Source organism: Sander vitreus, chromosome 18, assembly GCF_031162955.1.
Source record: "Sander vitreus isolate 19-12246 chromosome 18, sanVit1, whole genome shotgun sequence".
Taxonomy (NCBI): Eukaryota; Metazoa; Chordata; class Actinopteri; order Perciformes; family Percidae; genus Sander; species Sander vitreus.
Window position 1 is genome coordinate 19,943,505 of NC_135872.1, and position 24,952 is coordinate 19,968,456.

Consider the following 24,952-nt stretch of genomic DNA (forward strand, 5'->3'; position numbering starts at 1 on the left):
CTGCTCTGTAGGCCTACTCATGCACTTTTATCTGCATCCAGGAATCTAAATGATAACACGAGGCCTCGCCGCTTTTGTTTTAAAGACTGCATATGAGAAGTGAAGTGAAAATTAAATCCATTTATCAATATGATTGAAAGGAAGATGGTATGATGTCAAACAAGTTCTGTCTCATTAGCTCGATGGATTTTATCAGTGAAACTGGGAATGAGGTTTGATTTCACTCTAGTTTTTGGCTTTTAAACTGAAGCAATTCCTTTATTAGATTTTTTTCTATAATAATCTTTCAAAATGTCTTTATATATTATACTATCTTTATATGTACATATATACAGGATATCTAACCCATTTTGAGTCTCAAGGGAGTAAAATGTGTGTGTATCCCTGTAAAACTTCCATAGCAGTTCCTGAATTTCTGCCCTTTGTGCCCCCGACAGGTGGTTGCCCTGGGAGACATACCTGATGGGACTGTTGTCACAGTAATGGCAGGCAATGACGAGAACTACTCCGCCGAGCTGCGGAATGCCTCGGGTGTGATGAAGAACCAAGTAGCCCGTTTCAACGACCTTCGCTTTGTGGGCCGCAGTGGCCGAGGTGAGGCCTGAAACACTCCATGCTCCATTCACTATACACTACTACGACTCAGTAGGAGCTATTAGGTTCAGTGGTGTGGATTAGTGGTCACATTCCCTTCGTGGCAACCACATAATGATCTCTAACTCCGGGCTCAAGTCCCACCGCCCGTCTCCTAAAGTCTGAGTGGTGAATCGTTTTGCTTTAAAATTAGGGTCCTTGATTTATGTTTTTTATCTTTAAACCCAGGTGGGACATAAAAAAGCTTGTATAACCAACTGTTTCCTGGGATCTTTGTCCTTTAGCTTAAAAAACGAAGCCTTCGACAAAAATAGGATGTGTGATCCGTCTAGTCAGCTGCATAACACAGTGTTGATCTGAAAACAAGAAACAAGTGATGATTTTAATCCTTTCCCTGTTCACCTGACGTGACCCAGCTCAGTTCAGGCATATTAACGTGTTGGGTGGTGCTGCAGCCTCACAGCTGATCACTCTGCACATATCCTCAGGCAGTGAGGCAGAGGCACACTTCTAATGGGTCAAAAAGCATACCCTGAATATTTGGCATCCCCAAGGCGACTCTTTGCATCATTTACCGTCTTGTTGGTAAATCGTCTCATTTATGATTTGACATTTGGCAGAGAGGATGTGCTCTCACACTCTCCAAACTTACTGGAAATATTTTCTTAGAGACTTTTCTTTTCTACAAGTCTCACAGAAAGTGGTCGTCGACGATAAGTTGATGGTGATAAGCCCTGTCAGCAGCTCAACCAGTGACTTTTCTTCTCAGTTTCCTTCTGTGTTGTAGCTGTCAAAAAGGGAGAAGGCAGAGGCAGTCAGGAGAGATGAGGGGTGAAAAAGAGAGCAGAGGAGGCATGGGGGCTGGGCCTGTTGCCACAGTGACCTTGCGTGCGTCCCTCAGATGTGACACAGAATCTAGTCACAGGAAGTGACATAGGAGCCAGGGGAGATCAGACTACGAGGTGTCTGAAATGAATACCCAAGATAAGTACAAGCAGGGCGAAGTGATAGGATGTTAGATAACTAAAAGTCATGCACACAGAGGCGGGGAGAGCCAATAGAAATAGACAAGGACTGATAGTCACAGGGCTGAATTGGTGCCATAGTACGATGACAGTAAGGATAGATAGGGCAGGTCATTTAGAGAGTAATCAGATACTTGTGATAACATAATTAGAGTTACTAGTATAGCAGTGTCCAGGATTGCCTAGACAGTAAGCCCGAATTAGATCGCAGGTAGCAGATGACAGCAGCGATGATTGCCAGGAAGCAGGGATGTGATGCTGTGGGCGTCCCACTTTATCATAGATCACCCACATGCACCTCAGAGCAGGTATGTGGGACACCTGCTGCATCTGTGCTCTGCTATCTCCCCAAATGATCTCATCCCTTCTTTGAAAGAGTGTAGAGCAGGAGACGGGAGTGGAGGACACACGCGCGGTGGCTGTGACAGAATGGACAGCTGCTCCAGTGAGTCGCTGCAGCAACCTGCCCCCCACTTCCTGTTTCCTGTGTGTAGCCGTGGCTACGTGATGCATCTGCATACCTCAGACCTTAGTGCTGCTGCTGACTTGGCTGTTGCTCTCTGATTCATAGCGTTCCTTAAGCATGCACATACTGTAGGAGCATACACACACGTACTCACCCCCCAAGGCAGCAACTGCTGGGGATTATCGAGAAAGGAAGTGACTATTAAAATGCCTCTCGCCCACTCACACTGCGTTAGACAGGGAGAAAGTCTGGATAACAAGATACTGGCTCCTCCAGTCAATCTTCCATTTAGGCTCTGCCAACAAACCTAAATAGACCCTCTCAAACAGCCAATGTTGTCTGTCGTTAAAAGTAGATTTTTCCCTGTTTGTATTGGCTATTATGTGATCACAACCACACTTGTGACTTGGGGATGGTTTAGCAATGAATGCAGGTCATTGTCTTTACAGATGGTATGTCATTTGATGTTGTTTGATGTCACAACAGGCAAGAGCTTCACGCTGACAATCACAGTATTCACCAACCCACCACAAGTGGCCACTTACCACCGAGCCATAAAGGTCACCGTGGACGGACCGCGTGAGCCCAGGAGTGAGTACAAAGGCACGCACATACAGTACAGTACAGTATGGGAAGATGCTTACACACACAGCAAACAACATACTTCTTCCTTTAATTCGCCTTTGAACGGGTACACCAGCGATTTAGTATTGTACTTAAAAATATGGGGGATTCACAAGAAAAAGAATGGTCAAAATTGAAGGAGCATAGGCCAAACTATCCCAACTTTAAGTCCCTAAGCTCCCTCAAGCACTGGATCCTCCATTTCCCACAATGCAACTCAAAAGCATCTTTCAATTAGACAGTACTACAACTTTACAAAGCTCCCTCCAGAGCCACAGAAGACATTATACTGTTTCCACAGGCTGAGTAGTGCACCTCATGATGTGTAAACAAAATCGGCAGAGTGCCCCTTTAACTAAGCAGTGGGTGTGGCTGACTGTGGAGTCAGCCAATGGCAACAAATGCCCACCTAAAATGTTGACGAGGTAATAAAACAAGTTAATTAACACAAAAAAAAGTTTTACTGGAAAAGGTTGTGATTGTGTTAATTAGCAATCAACAGACTTTTAATTAAGTTGACCTCTCAGAAAGCAGCTCTGCCTCCTGTGTGACAGTTTTAGAGAAATATAAAGTGTGGCAGAATATTCCTGAGAGGGTACACTGGGTAGCAGAATGCTAGCATCAGCTCATTTTAATGGGCCATATAAAAACAACTGAGGAGGAAAAAAAAAAACTTTACTATAGCCTTCAGTGCCAACTGGTCTGGCATGCAGCTGTTTCCCCAACCCTCCTCCCTATTCATGAAAAAAAACATATTCTCATCTCATGGTGTCTCAATGAACAATATCACATCACAAACAACACACCCGCCCGACTGCCCCGTCACATATGGCACCAGGGTGCACAGAGACACAGAGGAGCCGGGAGACAGTAGGATTAGTACCACCATCAGTCTCCGTTGTAGGAAACCTGCCTGTGGTGCCAAAAAATGCCTCAGACCCTCGACATTCAGCGTTCATCAACACGCACCCTGAAACAAAGGCACATGCTTGTCGTCAAACGCACATGTAGTCACAATCACACCCACTTTTTTCCCCTCCATCCCTCCTTGCTCTCAAGCCATCTTGTTTGATCAAAAGCATTTCCTGTGCATCTGCCGTCCCTCGTCAGATGACTTTCAAACAAGTCCTGTTACTTGGTGGCGAGCAGATGGGAGTCGGAGAAGATTTTGTTTAGAAAAGCCCCAGTTTGGTCTCAACGAAGTTGCAGTCTTAGATTTGTGTCTAGAAAGCCTTACTGTAAGGACATATGTGAAGTGAGTCACTAAACTAGACAAAGGCAGTATTACCTGATATCAGGAGGGGATTCTGGCATTGTGAAGAGACTTTACACTTTCTTCCATTGTTTTTCTTCCCTTCTAGTTGCTCAATTTGCGGTCTGAGACAAAGCTTTAAAGTCAAAGTGTGCATGTTCTAACTTCAGTCTCAGAACAGTCATTCAAGCAATAAAGAGTATGTCATCATACGTAACCCCTGAACTTCTTTACTTTGCTGTTAAGTGGTCAGAATTGCAGTGGCGGTGTAATTTACCCAGAAACTACAGCCAGAACACGTTTCCCTCTCAGGGGTCATTAAACCGAGGTCGGAGGGTGGCAAAACACACATGTGCCCTCTCAACCGCACCTCCCCTCCTCCAGGTTTTCAGCACGGAGAGACTCGGAGCTGAGAGCACCGGCTGTCTCCAAAACTGTGATTCTATCTGTGAACGCTTCATTGACACATGGGGGGCTTTGTCGGCCATTACAGCTCTATTTTGTGTTAAACGAGTGGGTAATTAGGAGGCCTGTGGTACACCGGGCCCTTACAGGGAGGGGTCCACTCCACACAGAGACACACGGAGAAAGAACAGTGGGCTTCCTTAAGCCTGACATAGACTGGCACTCTGTGGTCCTCCTCTGTAAAAACTGTGTTCTTTATGGAAAATAAGCTGACAATAAAACTAGATTTCAATGTGGGCTGGTAACTGGTCTGAAAAGCTAAAATTAGTAACCATACTCTATGCTTTTATTCATGTTTTTTACACTTTTCCTGATGTTATTGGCAGTTGTTGCTCCCTGTTAATGACTTGCCTGGTTGTGGGTGTCTCATTCAGGAAGGACATTTTGTGTCGGCGTGTTTGATAAGCCTTATGGTAGCCATCTGAGTCTTCCTGAGGGATGTCATTTCCCCAGCGGTTCCGCATCCAATATCAATGGGTTAATAAAGTCGGACCACCCACGAATGAAACGGGGCTCGTATCTCTGAACTATGGCGCTGAGCTTTAGCTAATTAATTGCGTGGTCAGAGTGACGAATATCAGTGAGGCCTAGTTTAAAGATTTGCGGTATGATTTCCTCAGAGGTTACAGTGTATGTGTGTGGGTATGGTAAGTGGTTAGTCAGGTCCCTCTGGCCACTGTGTTATTAGCGGGAGGCTAACTCGGTTTCTGTGGCTTGCATTGTGCTTAATCGCTTGACAGCTCTTGGTTACCCTGTGGTTTGCCACTGCACCAACAACTCAGCAAGTGTGTGCACATGTATGTGTCTGTGTGTGTTCAAGTGTATAGGCATGTCTGTTTGCTCATGTAGATATGATTGCAAATGCATGTATATCTGTCTCCTAGCGCCTGCATCTGCATGTGTGTACCCACATGACATGTTTTGCAGAGAGAGTGTGTTACTGGTGTCATTAGTCACAGTGCTGATTTGGAACAGAGCTAATAGGCCTCATTAAATGTCATTTTGAGCTAATAGACAGGGAGTGGTTGTTTAAACCAATGTGCTTTTATAGGTGGTTCTGTCTCCTTTCAGCTGCTCCTGACGCTGGCTGCGGCCAGCTGAGACAAACTTCCTGAGTGATAATAGCCGAGCCGTAATAACACAATATACTAGGCTTTCTGTCCAAACCCACTGTTCTCATTATAGGTAATTGATGACAGACAAACATAGGAGGTGACAAAAACCATTGTGGCGTCACACGTACTGGGTCTTGCTGTGGCATGTTGCAGTGGTTACGGTGCATAACTGAGTGTAAGTGACGTGTGTGTGTGTGTGTGTGTGTGTGTGTGTGTGTGTGCGTGCGTGCATGCGTGCGTGCGTAACAGTTGTGTGTCAGCAGTGGAGGTTAGCGGTCAGGCTCGTCTCTGGTGTTTGAAGCAGCTGGGTCTGGGGGGTTCTGGGCTTGGGGATAGGGTCGTGTTTTGGTCCGTTTTTTTCAGGGTGTTAACAAGTCTGGTGAAGAGGCCCTGGTTACTTACAGGCCTGCAGACAATATTAGTGGTTCAGGAGAGCTGTTTGCCAAGCCAAACTCTTCCTGTGACACACACATACTCACACTCACACATATATTTGTATTTTGTAACTCGTTTCTTTTTATTTATTTATTCAGATGTATTGTGCATGTGTGTGTGTGATACTTGCCGATATGCTTCTGTCTACATTTACAATAACAGCTTCAATAATAATGTTATTTTATTTGTATGGCATTTAAAAAAAATAAGTTACAAAGTGCCTCACAGAGCAAATATTAGGACAAGATAATGCATAAATATAACAAAGATGGGCACCTGGTGGTGAGATTTACTTCTTGACGCAGCGGCAACATGATCGACTCCAACCTGTGGCCCTTTGCTGCATGTCATTCCCCCTCTCCGCTTTCATGTCTTTAGCTGTCCTATGAATAAAGGCCTAAAATGAGAGACGGGTGTGGCTGGGGATTGCAGGGGGAATCTCCGGGATGGCATGGACGCTCGATGGCCAATGTCGGCAGGAGAAGATGTCCCAGCTGCCCGGAGTTATCGCTCCCTTTGCTGTAATCTTAACTAGTCGCTTTGGTGCTTAACCCACCTTTTGTCGGGTTAATTTAGATAACTGTAAAGACAGCTCAACGTGAAGGGGGGAGAAATTCAGCAGGGAGGAGATTTTTGGCACGAACACCGGTAGCGCTAATGGAGACGTAGCGTTATGGATGGCCGCTGTTCTGACTCCGGTGCCTGGGTCTGATATGGTCTGTTTCCCAACGCTTCATTAAACTGCCGTTAGCTCATTAGCGTCGTTAGCACCCGGCACTGGAGTTAAAAGCTGGCCGGGTTCGGATTGCTGTAATGATAGTGGCTTGCTGCTAGCTGGCTAGGGGCTAACGGTAACTATAGAGCTCAACAGGCAGAGGCTAACATCAGAAGCGTGGAACAGATCGTGATTCGTGCAGTGTCGTAAATCCTCGTGACGGATGGTGCAGGCAGCAGAGATTGGGTACTGACACCCCTCCTCCTCACCAGCATGAGTTCCACCAATCAGAGGCATCACTGTGGGATTGTGGGATTGTTCAGGATTGTGGGTAATGAAGTACTTATCCAAGACATTGCGAATAAAAGACATTTATCTCAAAACAAGGGTAGTGCCCCATGATTTGTGGTGTCTTTATGAGCATATACAATCGCTGAGTCATGTCAGCATGCTGGTTTTAAGTCTATCATCGACGGTTACGATTTTATGGCTTATACTCCAATTTGTCAATGGAGAAATTGCATTGTATTTTTACTTCCGGAACCCGCTGTGGGCGGGACTGTTGAGCTCTATATGTCCCGGGGCTGTTGTCAGCTGTCATCCCCACTGAAGTCTCGACCGACCGGGGTGTGCTAGCTGGCTAAATTAGCATTAGATTAGTTGTCTATCTATACGGTTAACGTTACTGGTGAACTTATTCGTGGGTTAGCCCAATGCTGTTATCTGTGGTCAAAACAATCATACTAAAAATAACTTCATGACCGTGTTGAACGATGTTGTAACCTTATAATGTTACCCACCAAGCATTAGCATTAACGTTAGCTACTTGTAAACCAGCACATTGTAGTAACGTTAAGCTGGATCAATATTGAAATGTATCAATAAATTAGGTCTCTGCTGTATTACTGTATTGCAAAGTGGCATGTAATTAATCACAAAATGAGTATTTCTTTCTGTGACAAGATACGAGTAACTAGAGGGTGAAAGGTTATATGACGCCGAAAATAACAGATTTCTCTGGATTTGAAATTTGGTGGAAACATTTGGGATAGTGTAAGAACACAAAATATATAACATAAGTATGGTCAGTGTTAGACATTTTAATTTATAAATGTTATATATTGTACCTTTAAATGCAGCACTAACACCCACTCTCATTTAAATGCACTCAGACAAACACCCACACACAAAACAACCTTGTAGGAGTGGTCGCTAGGCTATGTCCCATTAAACTCTTTAAAACTGCCACCTTCGGTGCTGCTAGGCTGGAAACAGTATGAGTAAGTGAGACACCTTCATTAACATGTCTGTCATGATGACACCATAAGGCCTCCAAATAGTGTCATCACACACACATGCCTTTACATGCGCTAGTAGGGTACTATTACCTGCTGTTAGGGCTTGGGCTTTGTTTCTGACAACAGCTGTTTATGCCCAATGCTATATGCTATATGATAGTACCACTCTATTTAAGATATAGGTATATTCGGGCATTTTTTTGGGGGATTATAATGCTTTGTCATTGAAGTCCTCAAGCAACATGTCCAAAAAATAGAATATACTTTTGTACAGCATCCAGGTACTTAAAGATGATTTCAGAAGACTCAATACGCTGTTCTCCCTCGAAGACAGTTACACACCCATACCTATCTGCTGCTGCCTTGACTCGAAACAGCTTTTAACAATGGGAGCCGGACAAATAAAACTCACCAAAACATCAGGAGGAAAAGGAATGAAAAGAGGGAGGGAGAAAGGAGGGGGGGTGAAGAGAAAAAAACGGCTGCAGGCTTTTCCAGAGGCATTCAGTTGAATGTCTTATGAAGTTCCTTGAAGAGGTGCCAAGGCCTTTACAACGCAAAACACAAAGTCATTCAGTGGGAGGGAGAGACAGAGAGGAAGACAGCAGAATAAAGAGTAAGAAATGGAGGCAGAGAGGGAATAATAAAAAGAGATAAAGATTGTGAATGAGGGTCCGGAGTTGGTTGGCCCGGAGCTGCAGTAAAAAACATCTCAGAGGGATTTGTTCTCCACTGTTCTGAATCAAAACACTTTAATGTGAGCAGAGAAGTGCAGAGGGAGCACACACAAGCCAAACTCTGTGTCTCTATGTGTGTGTGCTCTTTAAACTTCGTACAATATCGTACAAGTGTGTATATTATGTGTTTTTGTGTTCAATAAATGTTTCGCCTTTGGGAATTGTTGTATGTGTGTGTGTGTGTGTGTGTGTGTGTGTGTGTGTGTGTGTGTGTGCGCGCACCCTTGCCTTGCCTGGCTTGCTTCCTCCAGGCTGGAACGCATGGACCACACAGACGGCTGGCAGCGCTCCACGACAGCCTGGCTCCCCCTTTCTCTCCGTCTCCTTCTCTCCTTCGCTCGCTGCCTCATCTCCCGCACCTCCTCTCTTTTTCACTTCTTTTCTTCCCCCCACCCACCCACCCACCCACCCACCCTCAATTCTGTTTTTATTATCTCCCCTCTCTTTCCCCTTCTCTTTCTCTCCTCCCTCCCTCCCTCCCTCCCTCCCTCTCCCCCCTGTACACCAGACCCCCATGGTAGACGGGCGTCTGGCTGTCACCCACTCAGCGCTTTTCCTTTCGAGCCACGCTCTGCCAGTTTTAGATTGCCACCTGAAATAATTCATTGTTTCTGACCGCTCACAAAAACAACATGGCCACTGTGAGGGCTCCAAATAAAAAAGTGAAATATGGACCCAGTGTATTCATTCATCGACTTTACTGGCTGTTCCACTGTGAGATGACTGACACACATACACACACACAAACACAGACTGGCTGATTCAACCCAGGCTCCATGAGCATGGGTTTTTTCTGAATCGGCCCCAAAGATACATTCATCCAAGCTCACCCAGTGATCATAAACCAGCCTGAAGGGCTTAGAGGGCATGACGTGACACCAAATTTATAAATTATCCCATTTATTCAGGATTTTCTGGCGCTCAGCAGTTTCCTCACATGTTCCTTAGTTAGTCTGCAGGCAGGAGAATTTGCTAGTGATGTGTCTGTAGTGATAGCTGAAACTTGATGCGTTGGTGGGGGTTCTTCAAAGGAATAAATCGACATTTTGGAAACATTTTCTCGCCGAGACCTGAAAATCGATTCCACTCTCCAGCCTGTACAGTAAATATGAAGCTATAGCCAGGAAACGTTATCTTAGGTTAAAGACTGGAAACGGGGAAACTTTGGGAAAAGGCTTTGTCCGAATGTTACAAAATCCCTACCAGCACCTCTAAAGCTCACTCATTGACACTTTATATATTGTTCTTAACTAATTCTATTACCTTTAGGTGGAGCCAGGCTAGTTGTTTCCAGTCTTTATGCTAAGCTAAGACTGCTGGCTGTAGCAACATATTTACCTTACTGACAAGAAAGTGGTAACAATCTTCTCTTAATCTTCTTATTCTAACTCTTAACGAGAAAGCAAATGAGTGTATTTCCCAAAAACTATCCCAATAATATTTTGAGCATTTGGAAGAAAACAAATGAAAACTTGGGTTTTTGAGGAATATTTTCAGTCAGGACATATGAGGGAACAGCTAACTATTCGTCAAAGATCTCTGTGCTCAGGCTCAGATCCAATCTAATGCTGCCATTAATTACAGAGGACTTATATTCTGTTTGCCTACTTGCTCTTACTAACTGTTATCAGATCAGCAGGGGAGAGTTGAATCCAGACTTATGTATCTGGGACGGCTGAAATAATACTATTCTAGGATCAGTGTGCAACTATGTGATTAGATATACTATCTATAGCGGTGATATCTAATCATTATTAATCTTTTTTAGCCTGTGTGTGTGTATGAGCATGTGTGAGCATGTACTGTACGTGTATGGGCAAGGGTGTAATGCACATTTGAACACATGCATTATGCATGTGTTCAAATGTGCATTATTGCATGCACAGATGTGTGTTTGCATATATTCTTGCGTGTGTGTGTGTGTGTGTGTGTGTGTGTGTGTGTGTGTGTGTGTGCACGCGCGTGCGCAAGTTGCTCACATCTGGTCTGAATCTGTCTATGTTTCCGGCCGCTGGCTGGGCAGGGAAGTGGCAGGCGCTATCGAAAATCTCCGCTGTTTTCACAGAGATGATGGGAATCTCAGGGACTTTCCCTACGGCAGTGAAATCATCCGCCTTTCCCGCTCCTTTAAATACCCCCAGCTCATTCCTCCGCCCTGCTAGGGTTCCGATAAAACAGCTGAGACGTCTTGTGTTTGGCAACAGTTGTCGTCTAAAAGGTGTAATTAACTTGTGAAATAAACTGTATTTACTGTCAAGGCAGGCTAAACTAATAGACTTGAGGTCTGGCTGTTTGGAGTGTAAATTGGACCTTAATGTGGTGGTTGACATGCTGCATTACTATAGGAGGAAAAGATACATTGCTTTCCTTTTAACTGGGTTGCATCCATAGGTTTCTTGACAATATGGCCGTGGGTGAAAGCTGAGAGCTACTGAAATTGCGACAACAAATCTAAGTTACCAGTGACAGAGAGCTGGCTTGTCATGTCGATCAGAATTAGCTTTATCTCCTTAAATATACATGTTAATATATGTCTGTATTTTGGGATCTTCCTTAAAGATGTCGAAATCCTAAACCCTCTCTAACTATTTCACCATTCGCTGTGCTCTGTGCTCCTGACTGATCCAGTGATCTTAATTTACTGGTCATCAGGGTCTCCTCCTCTCCATGTGCCTCCTCCCCCTCGTGTCTGTCCCCCTCTGTCTCCCCTCATCTCCCCTCGGTCTCCCATTGCTATTTATTCCCATCACTAGGAGACGGGCTATGCACAAAGCCCGCACTGTATCCCGAGGCTTTTTTAGAATAGAAATTCGGTCTGTTGAAAATGGAAACGCTATGATTGACTGGGCACAGCTTGCACAGAGAGATGAGGAATGCCAGCAAGAGGCACAAATTATCCGCAGGAACGATGGAGAAATATTTTTAATGAAATATGGCCATGAATTATGTTAGAAAGCAAAAAACTTCAGTATGATGAGGTTTTCAAGTGGACTATATTATTTGCGTTCCAAAGCAACTATGCAAAGAAGCGGATGATGAGATTGTCTGTTTGTTTTGAACTGGACAATGCCAGTCCAGTAACGTCATTGTAATAAAAATCATGGTCGGTCTGGCTGCATTTTCACTCCTGTCATTTTCAAATTGTTGTTCCAGAATAAATTAATTTGAGGTGAAGAGTCAGATGGTTTCATAAAAGCATTTATGTGGCTGAAATATTTTTTTAAAAACTTGCAGTAATGGAAAAATGACACACTTAAGATGAGACCATTTTTGAGAGATTATTTTGTTGTCATTTGGTGTTTGTTTGATGGTGAAAGTGACATAAAATCTGCAGCGAGAGAGACAAAGGTGTGGATGGCCTGTGACAAAGCTCCTCAGCCGGAAGGTCATTGGTACATATTTTAAGGTGCTGACACCAGGCAGACAGCCAAGAACTAGTGGCGATGAAGGCCGACTGGGGCATCACCTCTCATCGCCTGTGTCTTGGCCAAAAAGTTGAACTTGAACACACAGCAAAGATAACGGTCAACGACCAACTGGCACGTATGTTCAGGAAATAACGCTCACACCAGCAGGCGGCGGTAATCTATTTGTCATCTAAAAAGGGAAACTGGATATTTACAGAGCCAACTCTGCTTCACTCCCCACCGGGACGACAAGAGACAGAACCCACAGCTAACCAGATTGTCCATCTGAGGGGCTGTCATCCATTCTGGCTGGCAGGTTAGCTTTTTTGCTAATTCCACCCAACATGCCTTCATGCTACACTGGTTACACTGGTTACAGTACAGTATGCCAAACATAGTTGTCACTCATCTGGCCATAGCAATGTGCTTGCCTACCTTGTGACAAGAGTGTGTAAATGAAACATTAAGTTGTTACATTTTTCTACTCTAGTGGCCAGCCAGCCGGCTGGCTAGTTAGCTGGCTAGTTAGCTGGCTTGCTTGCTCTGGGTCTCGCACAAAACCGTGGTGCAGAGGGAGAGAGGTCTATGGTCTTTAACTTAAGTTTTGCAGTTGCCTATAGGACATTATTTATTAGTTTATTTTGTAATGTGTAGGTATATAGACATGTAAAAATAAATATACCTACACAAGTAGTTATGTATCTTGTTGTACGTTTGACGTATTATGGACATAATGGGCAAAAATAGATATTCCAATTATATTAAAGCTGTGTTTTTTTAGAAAGAACATTGGAACGTCAGATTGATGAAGATGAGATGAAGATGCAAAATGAAAGGAGCCTTCTGTGTGTGGCCTCTCGAAAGTCGTTTGCTTGCTTTCCTCACTTTTTTCTTCTCATGTACGAAATGGCTTAAGCTGAATAGCCAATCAGATGGATTCCTCTCACTGACGTCTCCGAAAAGAAGCGGAGGAGGTTTGACGATCTCCTTGGTGTGTCAGCACCTTTATACAATTTGTCCACAAGGACCCCCAGTGAGGCAATTTTCTGTGGTCTTTGATCTTTGAAATGCTGATTTTTCTGAAGATCTCCTCTCCCTCCATAACACCCACACAGTCCTGTAGATGTAATGCCAGGCCTTTGTTCCCAGCACAGGCAGGTTGGGCAGAATTTTGAAGTAGCTTATTGTTTCTGCCTGAGCCAACTGGAGCTCTGCCAAGCACAGCAGGAGTTTCTACTCTACTCTTGATATTTACTTTACCACCTTTACAGGAGAACTAGTGCGAGACCAGACAGACGTACTGACAGAGACCTGTTTAGCTGGTTTAGCTGCAGGGCCAATAGGGATAGAGATGGGCTGGCTCAGATAGAGCAGTTGACACATTGTGTTGTGTTTGTGGTCACGATTGATGTGTTTGCAGTGTGTGTGTACTGTATTTGTATATTGGTTGGGTCTAGAGTTACCAGCCCGAAAGAGCGATGAGAATAAAATCAGGATATAAAGGTTGTTAAGGTATTGGCAGAGGAATGCAGGAAAATATATAATATATTTGGCATGAGTTACAACTCCTGTGGGGATAATTGGGCGATGGCATGAGAGCTTGTGTTTACCTGAGGAAGAAGCCTCAGGTTAAAACTAAACATACATGCACCTTCTCACTCTCACGCCGAACCTTTTCTTTCATGCAAGGTGATCGGAGATAATTGCCTTCTTAATTAGCAGGATGTAGCATCCCATTCCCAAAAGCCTCTCTTTACCCCCTCTTTGTTTAGGAGCACAAACTATGTTTACCAAGTTAAGCATGGCACACGGAAGAACTGAATCATTAAAACATTGTCAAGGATAACTGACAGGCTGCATGCCAAGAGAACAAACATACAAATTGAGATCATTTGCTTGCAACATCACTGCAGTAATAAATAATTATTATCAAATAAAATCCTTTCTTACTGCAGCCTGTAACGTCTTTACCAATAAAACACTGTTTTTGTGTGTCCACAGGACATCGTCAGAAACTTGAGGACCCTCCCAAGACTGGTCTCTTCTCAGACCGCCTTAGTGAGCTTGAGAGGATGAGGGTGAGGGTGGCTGTTCCCATTCAAGGCCCCCGGCCAAATCTCAACACAGGGGCCAACTCCTTCAACCCGCAGGGACAGACGCAGATAACAGGTGATTCTCAACTTTTACCTCAGACTCAGAAAAGATTGATTTTAAGCACCATTAAAGCAAGCAGCCACCCCGGTGAAATGTCAAAGAGCAGGATCTTACTGCTCTGTAGATGATTTTAAAGCTCTGACCCCGCTGTGAAAAGATCCTCTGGGATTACATGGTCAGGGGTCGACAGGGTTTCAAGTGTCTTTTGTCGTTGAAGTAACTTTATAATACAACATATTTTTATTGCAAAACCTTTGCAGGTAGTTAGCATCAGAGGTGTCTTACCTTATATCCCTGTACTGAACAATGAAACCTATTTTTTATCTAGAATAAAAATCATTTTAGGCTTTATCTGTTGGGATAGCTTTTCTGTGCTCCTATCTTATCTTGGGTTTCTTTCAATATATGAAATCATGTTTTTATGGCCTGGTTCCAATGATACATGGCATTTAATTAAGGCTGGCGATCAACATATATCGACTTTCGTTATTATTGTATTATGATATGATGCAAAATTTACAATTTCAAGAAAATTGTAAATTGGAACACACTTTATTGCTTTGAACATCAATTTGATTATTTGATATGCAATTAATTATTATCAAAACATATTCTTAATAGTATTTCAGACAGACTGCCAGCCTTACCATTTACGTCAATTTTATTACAAGAAAATGCAAATATAGAATTCATTGATAAAGTAGGAACATCTGCACAAATATGCACCACACTTTTTCTGAACAATATCCTAAAGGGCATCACTGAATAAGCAAGCAGGCACAAACTAAGCAGCATTTACTGTATGTAAGGTGAAATATCAAACCCCAATTGGAGCCATGTGCATATCCTGATGGGACCACAGAACGCCCAGTGCAGTATGTTACATTGCCTCCGAGATCATCTGTCTTTTTCTACTCCGTCACTATATCAATCCACATCCTAGAAGGTAACACCATCTCTCACGGCTGCTACCTGATCGCTCCCACACCTCTGGAGGCTCGTCACAGGTCGTCTTTTAGTTCTTAGTTACTCTCTGGCATGGCTTTGAGGTGTTACTTAGGGATGGCTAAACAGCATAGCAGTGTGGCCACGAGCGAGAGTATTATCCACTGGATTGGTACATTAATTAATTGCATGTGAGCAAACTGATTCTCAAGTGTAAATATTTTGAGGTGAAGCTTGAACTGTATATCTAAGTACAGCTTTAATTAGAGCAGTGGTTCACAACCCTTGTTGTCTGACGTACCCCCCAGAGCCCTGTCACAGAAACCCAAGTACCCCTTTACCACCCGACACATTCCAAATGGTTTTGAATGGATTTTAAATTGGATGTTATTTAAGACTATAAGTTATATCAAAGTAGATAATAATTTTTTTTATATAATTGAACTGGCAATGATTAGGTCGTTTTGGTCACGTTCGCATTCTTACTACGTACTGCTTGGAGTGACTGCTGGACGTTCAACCATTACTTTTAGCTAACTTTTTCAAATGTTTTTTCATTACTTTAAGCTTACTTTTTAAACATTCATCCAATACTTCTGGCTTACTTTTTTAACCATTTATCCTTTTTTTTTTTTTTTTGCCAACTGTTTTGATCCTTCTGCTCGGTTGCTAACTACTTTTCGTGAACTCTCAACCGCCACACATAGCGTTCAACAAGCCAACTTTCATGCTCTACAATAGTGTTGCAACACAATAAAGTGTCTGTGCTTTGGTTATTTTCTTGGTTGTCTGCTGGTGTGTTTACACCCTGGTTGTGTGCCAGCAAGGCTCTCTGTGCCTCAGCTGCAAGCACAATGTTTTATAAGGCAAACAGGAAGATCTTCTCTTCGGAGGTAAACATTAGATGTGTCATTAAGGAGGATGTTGCATAACTAGTCCAACTGATACTTACCTCAAAATCTAAGCACAGTGAAACAGAGACACTAGTAATCGTTACAGTTGTTTTTAATGTTATTACACATTTTAGCAAAAATGAAAGAACATTTGAACCATCAGATGGGCCACTCGTAATTATTCTTCCTTTCTTTTTTTGTTTTTTGTCTTTGTATGTTTTTCTTGGCTATTTTTCTTCTTCCTCATTTCCTTCCCTTGCTTTCCTTCTCCCCATCAGACCCTCGTCAGTCCCAGTCCTCTCCTCCCTGGTCGTATGAACAGACGTACCCGTCCTACCTGAGTCCCATGGCGTCCCCCTCAGTCCACTCCACCACCCCCCTCTCCTCCAGCCGAGGCACGGGCCTGCCTGCCATCAGTGACGTGCCTAGACGATTGCCAGGTAGAACCACGACTCTGCCACTGTGTGAAACCACCCAGTCTCCTTGTTCCGTCAGCACTGCCTAAACTGCCACAAATAATCCAGATTTCTTTCTAATGCAAAAGAATGAGGGGAAAGGGAGAGAGAAAGACGGACGTGCATGCACACAAGCTCACACGCAAAAGCAGAAACATAAACAAAGACTCCAAAAAAAATCCCTCTATGTGCTAGTATTTACCAGAGACTTACACAACACGGCGAGCTGCTATTAGCTCATTTTCAAATGAGAGGAATGAGGCATGTAGTCAGAGTCCGACTGTCTCTCCAGAGAGTGGTTTGGATGGCGTGGATGACAGTAGAGGAAAAAAATGATTGTTTCCGTTTTTTCCTCGCTCCGAGCCTTTGATCCCAGATGAGTACGGGTAATAACAGGCCCGGGATAATAACAGACTCGTGACTGACAAATAAAGTGTCTTTATAGCAATACGCTTCTCTCACAAGGTATTCTGGGTAATTGTCTAGCCAGTTTGTTTGCCTGTGTTCTAATTTGTCTTTGTTTTTCCCCCAATGTGAAAGCTCCTTTAAACTCCCTACATGCCGCCAGACAAGTTTCTCCCCCGTACACCTGTTTGACTCACTGCCATGTGTTTTTTTCCTCCGTTTTCTTTTGCTAACGTACTACACCCTACTGTGTGTGTGTGTGTGCGTGTGTGTGTGTGTGTGCGCGCGTGTGTGTGCGCGTGCGTGTGTGTGTGTGTGTGTGTGTGTGTGTGTGTGTGTGTGTGTGTGTGTGTATAAACGCCCCGAGCGAGGGTGAGTGATTACGCGACGCGGCCGTGTGACTCTGCATTAGAAAGGGTTTAAAATCCAGCCAGCTGCCTTGTCAGCCTTGATTAGTTTGGTCTTCCCCTTCAGCTTTCATCTTTTGAGCGTCAGGCTTTGTTCTCAAAGTGACACGCGCACATGTGCGAGCACACACATAAACACAGGCCCAAACCTCGCCGCCCGCCTTCACCCACTTGCACACCTCGAGCACTTAATGCCTTCTAAGTGATGTGACTAAGGCTCTCAGATCTATGGAGATCATGTTGACACCTTGCCAGGCTGCTCTGTAACAGTATCCAGCCACAGAACATACCGACAAGTACAAGCAGAAGCTGATATGGATGCTCCAGTGCAAACTGTGCACCGTCCCGCCCTCTCCCTTCCGCACACACCTTCACACAATCCAGCTCATGTGTTGAAATGTTACAGTTGCTAAGAAGCGGTTGCAAAAGTTCATCAGTCAAGTAAAACACCTAATTCGGAAGTGATGCTCTAGAGTTTGTAAAAATCCTTCCAAATATTTAGACATTGTTCCACTCTGGTTACATTTAAACTAATAAAGTTCAATCTGGCTCATCATCACAGGGCCCCTTTTAGCAATCAAATATTTCCAAATGTTAAAAGCAGGAGTCAGGAGTTTATTGAACAGCGCCGGTCCCGTCTGAGATCACACTGCTCCTCTACAGCGGAGACAATCACCTCCTATTTCTATTAGAATCAAACGGAGCTTGTGGAAAGAGGAAGTTTAAAGGCCTTAATTGGCAGCATATGCTATCTGACGCTAGCGACAAACCGGCTTCGCAATTCCCCCCTGCACATAAACACTGCGTCCCCCTCCTCTTCCCCGCCACCCCCTGTCCTCTCGCAGCAGACATGGTGACACGGAAGACGCCTGGTGATTTATGATAAGAGCGCCATGGCTGGACTAAACCACTGAGAGGAGACAGGAGGGAGGGAGGGAGAGAGTGCGAGAGGGGGAGGACCTCCTATTCTCCTTAAACTCTGCGCCCAGCGCGAAGCTCGCCGCAGCCAGTTAGTGGTTTTGGGGTATTTTTTAAGGGATGAAGCGGAGAGAGGAACGAATGGTGAGATGGAGCAGCTCCTTCTCAGCTCTCTCTCTCTCTTGCTCTCTCTCTCTCTCTCTCTCTCTCTCTCTCTCTCTCTCTCTCTCTCTCTCTTGCGCTCATGCACACGGACACACACATACACACACATACACGCACACGCTGGAGCCGATGGGAGGCGAGGAGAGGAGCCACATCAGAGCTCAGCCCTGCCTCATTATGGATCTCATGGAAACTGTTTCTGCTTAAAGTGTTTCCACATGTGCAGCTCCTGATTCATCCCAACTGCTTTTTTATGTGCATACAGTATTCACACACACAAACACACACACCCTCACACACACACACACACACACACACACACACACCGTTTTGCATGCATAAACAGTCATATAGATACACATGCGCCTACACACACAGAAACATAAATATGCAGAGGCGTAAACATGTTAAGGCAGATGCATGCGTGGGACTTCTCTGATGTGTTTGTTAACTTTATCAAAACTCAACAGTTGACGTGAAAAACAGTGAAGTTGATAAATATAAATATATTTGTTGATGAATGCTATTCTTCTAAATCAGGGGTTCTCAACTGGTCTCACCCGGTGACCCACATTTTCCAAGGTCATTAAGTCACGACCCACTTTTATAGAAGTCAAACCAAGCAAATTCTTTCTTTTTTTTAAAGTGCTCATATTATGCTCATTTTCAGGTTCATAATTGTATTTAGAGGTTGTAACAGAATAGGTTTATGTGGTTTAATTTTCAGAAAACACCATATTTTTGTCGTACTGCACATTGCTGCGGCTCCTCTTTTCACCCTGTGTGTTGAGCTCTCTGTTTTAGCTACAGAGTGAGACATCTCACTTCTGTTCCATCTTTGTTGGGAGTCGCACATGCGCAGGACTTAGGTAAGGACTACTAGCCAGTCAGAAGCAGAGTATGAGGGCGTGCCACGCTAGCAGCTAGGCGAGCATTATAACGTGTGTTACAAAGTGACGCACACGGTCACGGAAGTAAAGGCTGGACTACAACAGAGCTGTTTGGAGCAGTTTGTGAACAGTGTTTTCTGTTGGAGATGGTAAGTCCCTTTGGGGTGGACTTTGGGCTTTTACACTTTGTAAACCTGTAACGTACACAAAAAGATATATAACACAAAGAAAAGGGAAAAAGCATAATATGAGCACTTTAATATAAAATATTTATAATATTTAAATAAAAACACATGTACATCATCTTTTTTTTAAACATAAATACACATACGTACATGTGCAAAGTGCATTTCAGAGCCATTAAAAGGAAACTGAGGAGGAACATGACAACTGCATGGACAACAGTGACTAAAATAAATTAAATATCAGAACTGCACAAAATAAATAAGGCTACAACATTAGATATACATTTTATCCTCAATGTACAAAAATCTACATTTTAAATTCTCCGGGTCATACTTGCGCTTCGCCATCTTGCCTCTGAACATCAACACAAACTTAAAGTGAACGTTAATCAAATGATGGTTACCATGGCTACGGCGCTAGACTGCAGAACAGATCTGATGCATTTCCGTCCAAAAGTTTTTTTTCAAAATTAAAGACAAGTCCAAAATCAGATGTGTATTAAATATTATTTATTTTTTTATTGAACAGCTGTCCGCGACCCACCCAGAAAGTGTCCGCGAACCACTTTTGGGTCCCGACCCATCAGTTGAGAATCACTGTTCTAAATTATATAATACACATATCTGACTCGGAATATTTGATTGCATACAATTCCGTTCACTAGTGTTTAATTTCTCGGTGTTGCCTACACCGTGTTATCCTCCTGCTACAGTTAGCGCCCAAGAGGCTGTTGAGACGGCAAGACTTAGGGACCGTCTACAAACTACAACACCGAAAAGAGATACAAAAATATTTATTAATTTAATGATTAAATAAGGTAGTGTCTCAAAACGTACCTCAATTATAACTTGTCTTCTGCTAGTTGTACTACAGCACTTACTTTTAAAAAATAAGCCTATGCCTATTTTTGAAAATATTTTTGTATCTCTCTTCGGTGTTGTACTTTGTAGACGGTCCCGAAGCACTCGTTTTGCTGTCTCAACACCGGAACTAAACAGAGCTGAATTAGCAGAACTTTCATGCATTTCTTTCACATCTACTGCAGTCAGATTCACTGTGTTCACTCGGGAGGAATCACTTCACATGGGTAGGCACTTTTAATGACATTTCGAACATGTTAAGAGGCTAAAAGCACGTTTAAAACTTGCCCTGTTTCAGCCTCCTGGGTGCAAACTGTAGCAGGAGGATAACACGGTGTAGGCAGCACAGATTGTTTTCGTTTTTCTCGCTACTGACAGCACTCCAAATTTACAAACAACAGAGCTACGCGTTGAAACCGACCGGAATTCCCCTTTAATAGTTTGAGTCCAAAGCAACACTTCACATGATCAAAACTGACAAACTGGTGAGAAGACGTGTCATTATTTCTGCTTGTATGATGGTATCTGGCGTGCTGTTGAATCCTAAAGAAATGAATGTGTCTATGTGTCAATAGGTTCTTCTGACCTGAGCCCATTCCCTGGTCAGTTTGAGCGTCAGTTCCCGGGCCTCTCGTCCCTCACAGAGAGTCGTTTCTCCAGCCCTCGGATGCACTACCCGGCCACATTCACCTACACCCCGCCCGTCACCTCCGCCATGTCGCTGGGCAGCGCCCACTACCACACCTACCTTCCCCCTCCTTACCCGGGCTCCACCCAGAGCCAGAGCGGACCCTTCCAGACCAGCAGCACGCCCTATCTCTACTACGGCGCTTCGTCCGGCTCCTACCAGTTCTCCATGGTTCCCGGCGGGGATCGTTCGCCCTCCCGGATGATCCCTCCTTGCACTAGCGCCTCCACGGGCACCTCCCTGGTGAACCCCAACCTGCCCAGCCAGACGGAGGGAGGGGTGGACGGCGACGGAAGCCACAGTAACTCCCCGACTGTTCTCAACTCTGGAGGCCGCATGGATGAAGCTGTCTGGAGGCCATATTGAAGAACACCAAGGGGGCGGAGATTAGAAGTCAACTGATGTCATGGTTTGAAAGCACAAAACCTTTTTCTTTTTTTATTGAAAAGGGGATTTTTGAGCTCTCATCAGCTATCTCTACCTTTTGCTTGGAAATTAAGGTTGAGATTAAAAAAGAAAAAAAGAAATCAGATCAGACTTGTATGGACTTGTCTTCCTGGAATGTGTTTTGACCAAGGCACTACAAAGGGAGTCATTCTCACAGCAATAATGAGAAAGACAATTTTGGTTTACTCGGCCCAAGTGGATGAGACATTATTTCATTTTTATTATAATCCACAAGCGAAGGGATGCTTCAACAATATTTGAAAAAGACTGCCTCTTTTGTATAGTGTTTGTATTTCAATAAGGCTTTTTGCAGAGCATGTTTTTGTACTACGACAATATCAAGATGCAAGTTAGGCACTGAGTAGCAAGTGATGAGAGTAACACATATGTTACCTTAAGTGGTATGGACATTAAATTTGCTTTAAAACAATTAATTTAACTTGTATATTGTGGGTGAAACGTTGATGTAGATTGAGGCGTTTTCTTAGTTTTAACTTATAAAGCCATAAATTATGTATTATATTTGAAACTTGAGTCAAAGAAGTGTAATCTGAATATTTTTGATGCATCTATATGACTAAGTTAAATTGTTTTTTTATAGGTAATTTAAGAGAGTGAGAGGTTTAATTTTGTTGTATTACCCAAAGATTTAAATCGTTTCGAATATGAAATGTAATTTCCAAAAATGTTTTGCAACATGTTTCTTCTGGTGTAACTTTCAGTTTAACTGCTCCGCACGTTGAGAGCCCAACATCCTCGCTAGGCGTTGACACACATTTGGCTTGGAATTAAACCTCTGGTATTTATTGAGCAATAACTCGTATTGTGCCTCTCGGCAACATACCATGAAAGAGAGCTTCAGTAGGGAAAAATAATTACATGTTGGGGAAATTCTGCTTGATTTCTTTAGTTTGTGTAGCCTGACATGCGCCCAGATACATACTGTATGTATTCCCTTGTCCAAATAAGAAATGGTACATTTATATACAAACTGACATGTAGCCCACATGTCATTCTGGCGCTGCCACGCCCAGCAGGTCAGACTTTAAGGTTCAGTTATTTTTTACGGTACATGAACTCCTCAGGACTGGAATAATCTCTGGATGATCTCAAATCCCACAGATTTGGTAAATCTGCAATCTTCTTTTCATAGCTAGTCCGGCTGAATCCTCTGTCAAGATTATAGGGAAAACATGCCAAGTCTGTTCTAACTTTCATATCATGTGCAAAAAGTTGGCTTTGAAAAAGTTTGTCTTAGTGTGTGACACACACGGGTACTTTTTTTGTTTGTTTCTTTGCTTTTTTTTCTCCTTCAGTCTCTGAGACTGAAAAGGAAATATCACAGTTAACTTAGAGACAAAAGAGACTGTGACATTCCTTCAGACATTTATTTATTTTCCTCTTTTTTTTTCCTGCTTTTGTCGGCCTGGTTTGGATCTGTATCGTCCTCCCTTACCGGTGTCACAAATCATGTGGCATGAGGGGAGGTCTGATATTTTCCAATTTGAAATTACTATGTGAAATATAGTAAAGATAATTGTTGCAGTTAAAGGAAAAAGTGCAAAAACCGAGGTGATTGGATGCAGCTGCTGGCAGCAAACTGGTAACCCAAAAATATGGGAGACTTGTGTATGTTTGTTTCATAAAGCACTTATTTCTTGTTTTATTTCTAGCAGCACTTACGGCAGCCTGCCAGCAGGGCTCGTGGTTTTGGTCCTCAGTGCAGATATAACGCCACTGGAGTCACACACGCACGCACACATACACACACTCAGAATGGATAACACTTGGCCAAACAAGCCATTTACATTAGAGTTGAATCTGATCTCACAAGGCAGTCGGTATTTGTTTGAAAAAAGGCATTTTTCTTGCTTTCATACAATATGATATTCAGTACATGTAGGTAATATAATAACCCAATTTGAAAAAGCTGAGAAAAACATGGCCCTGTCCAAGGATCAGACTTCAAGCTTTCATTGAAGGTTTGCACGCAGTGCCTCTTTTCCAGTCTCTGCAGAGGATGTTCTGAACTCACTTAATGGAATCGAACATGTCACAGTACATTTCCCCAACTGCTTCAGCCCAAACGAAAAGTATTTTTGCTGTTACAGTGTAACATAAGTAAGCAAATAAAAACCTTTTAGATTGTTGTGATTTATAGCTTTTTTCCAATTACAAATTTATTCAATGTCTCCATAGTAACTATGCACATCTGTTGGGATTTATTTTATCCGCCTCTTTCTTTCCAAACTTTTGGTCTTTTAAAAACTGTTTACACATCAATGCAGCACTGACATCCCATTTTGTCCTCATCTGCTTTAGTTTGTGTTGTGTTTTTCAAGAGGTTCATCCTTTTTTCTTTCCTTTGGTTACATGTTGCGTACAAACTGTCAACCAAAAACCTTGTTTCATTTAATGATCAACATGTATGATATCCAGGAACCATACCTTACCCTGCTCTTATGTAAAGTTTACTTGTTATGTCTATTGTTATGCTTCTTCTCTCATGAACACTTGTCAGGAAACTGAAACTAATGAGACTCCATTAGATTTTGCTGGTACGTTTCATATCACCATCAAGTGAGTTTTTTTTTTTGTTTTTTAAAGGGACAAACAGACCTGACAACAGTGAGTGAAATTGGCATTGTGATTGTACATTTTGTTTATTTTAAGAATAAAATAGGAATTTTGTAACTTAATTTTCCCTCTTAATCTCCTCTTTCCACTGAGATAACAGCTATGTTTGATCTAAAAAAAAAAAAAAAAAGGCACTATGCATGTGTATAGAGATTTTCTGCCAAATGTTCTGAGTGTTTACGTTTTTATGTCGGCTGAATTTTCATTTAAATCCCCAGTGCGCTCAAATATGCGTTTTGCTTTTTGGAACTTGAATTAAATGAATGATGTAGGTGCAGAGTTTGACACTAGAAGGCTGTTTTCAAGTTCATCTGCTTGGAAGGGGAAGATTTATTTGTTTCTTTGCTTACTTAAAAACTATTTAAGACGTGTACATACAAGCAGGATTTTGTGACATCACAACTATCCAATCGTGGTTCCAATATGCAACTTAAGTGTTACAACTGTGATGTGGAAACTTGAAGCCTCCAGTGTACAAAACCCGAGAATTTACTTTTCAGTGAAGTAGGAGACATCTTTTGTCCAGGATTTCAAATCAACAATACATTTGTAATTTTTTTTATGAAGTCAACTGAGACGTGCTTTTAGGATATTTAACCAAGGTAATTGAACTTTTTTGGACAGGACCTTTAATTTCAAAAGTTTATGCGTGCTCATCAACAATATTTTCTGGATATTTGGATTAGATTTCCCGGTCTGCTGATTCCTATTTAAATATTATGGGCCACCATTGAGCACACTGTAATTCCCCAAGAACATTCAGCGGTGT

General features: G+C 42.9%; 1 protein-coding gene across 4 annotated transcripts in view; it reads left to right on the plus strand.

Annotated features, from left to right (window-relative positions):
- The window catches only part of runx2b (RUNX family transcription factor 2b), a 43,760-nt gene extending 19,515 nt beyond the window's left edge, over positions 1 to 24,245 (plus strand). For 2 of the 4 annotated variants that reach the window (XM_078274135.1, XM_078274136.1), the window contains exons 3-7: positions 438 to 594; positions 2,572 to 2,676; positions 14,135 to 14,302; positions 16,404 to 16,565; positions 20,987 to 24,245. In XM_078274135.1, coding sequence (XP_078130261.1) covers positions 438 to 594; positions 2,572 to 2,676; positions 14,135 to 14,302; positions 16,404 to 16,565; positions 20,987 to 21,465 — 1,071 coding nt within the window. In that variant the 3' untranslated portion in view covers positions 21,466 to 24,245. The remainder of the gene's footprint in view (positions 1 to 437; positions 595 to 2,571; positions 2,677 to 14,134; positions 14,303 to 16,403; positions 16,566 to 20,986) is intronic. The other 2 variants (XM_078274137.1, XM_078274138.1) reach the window with 2 other exon arrangements.
- The last annotated feature ends 707 nt before the right edge of the window (positions 24,246 to 24,952 follow it).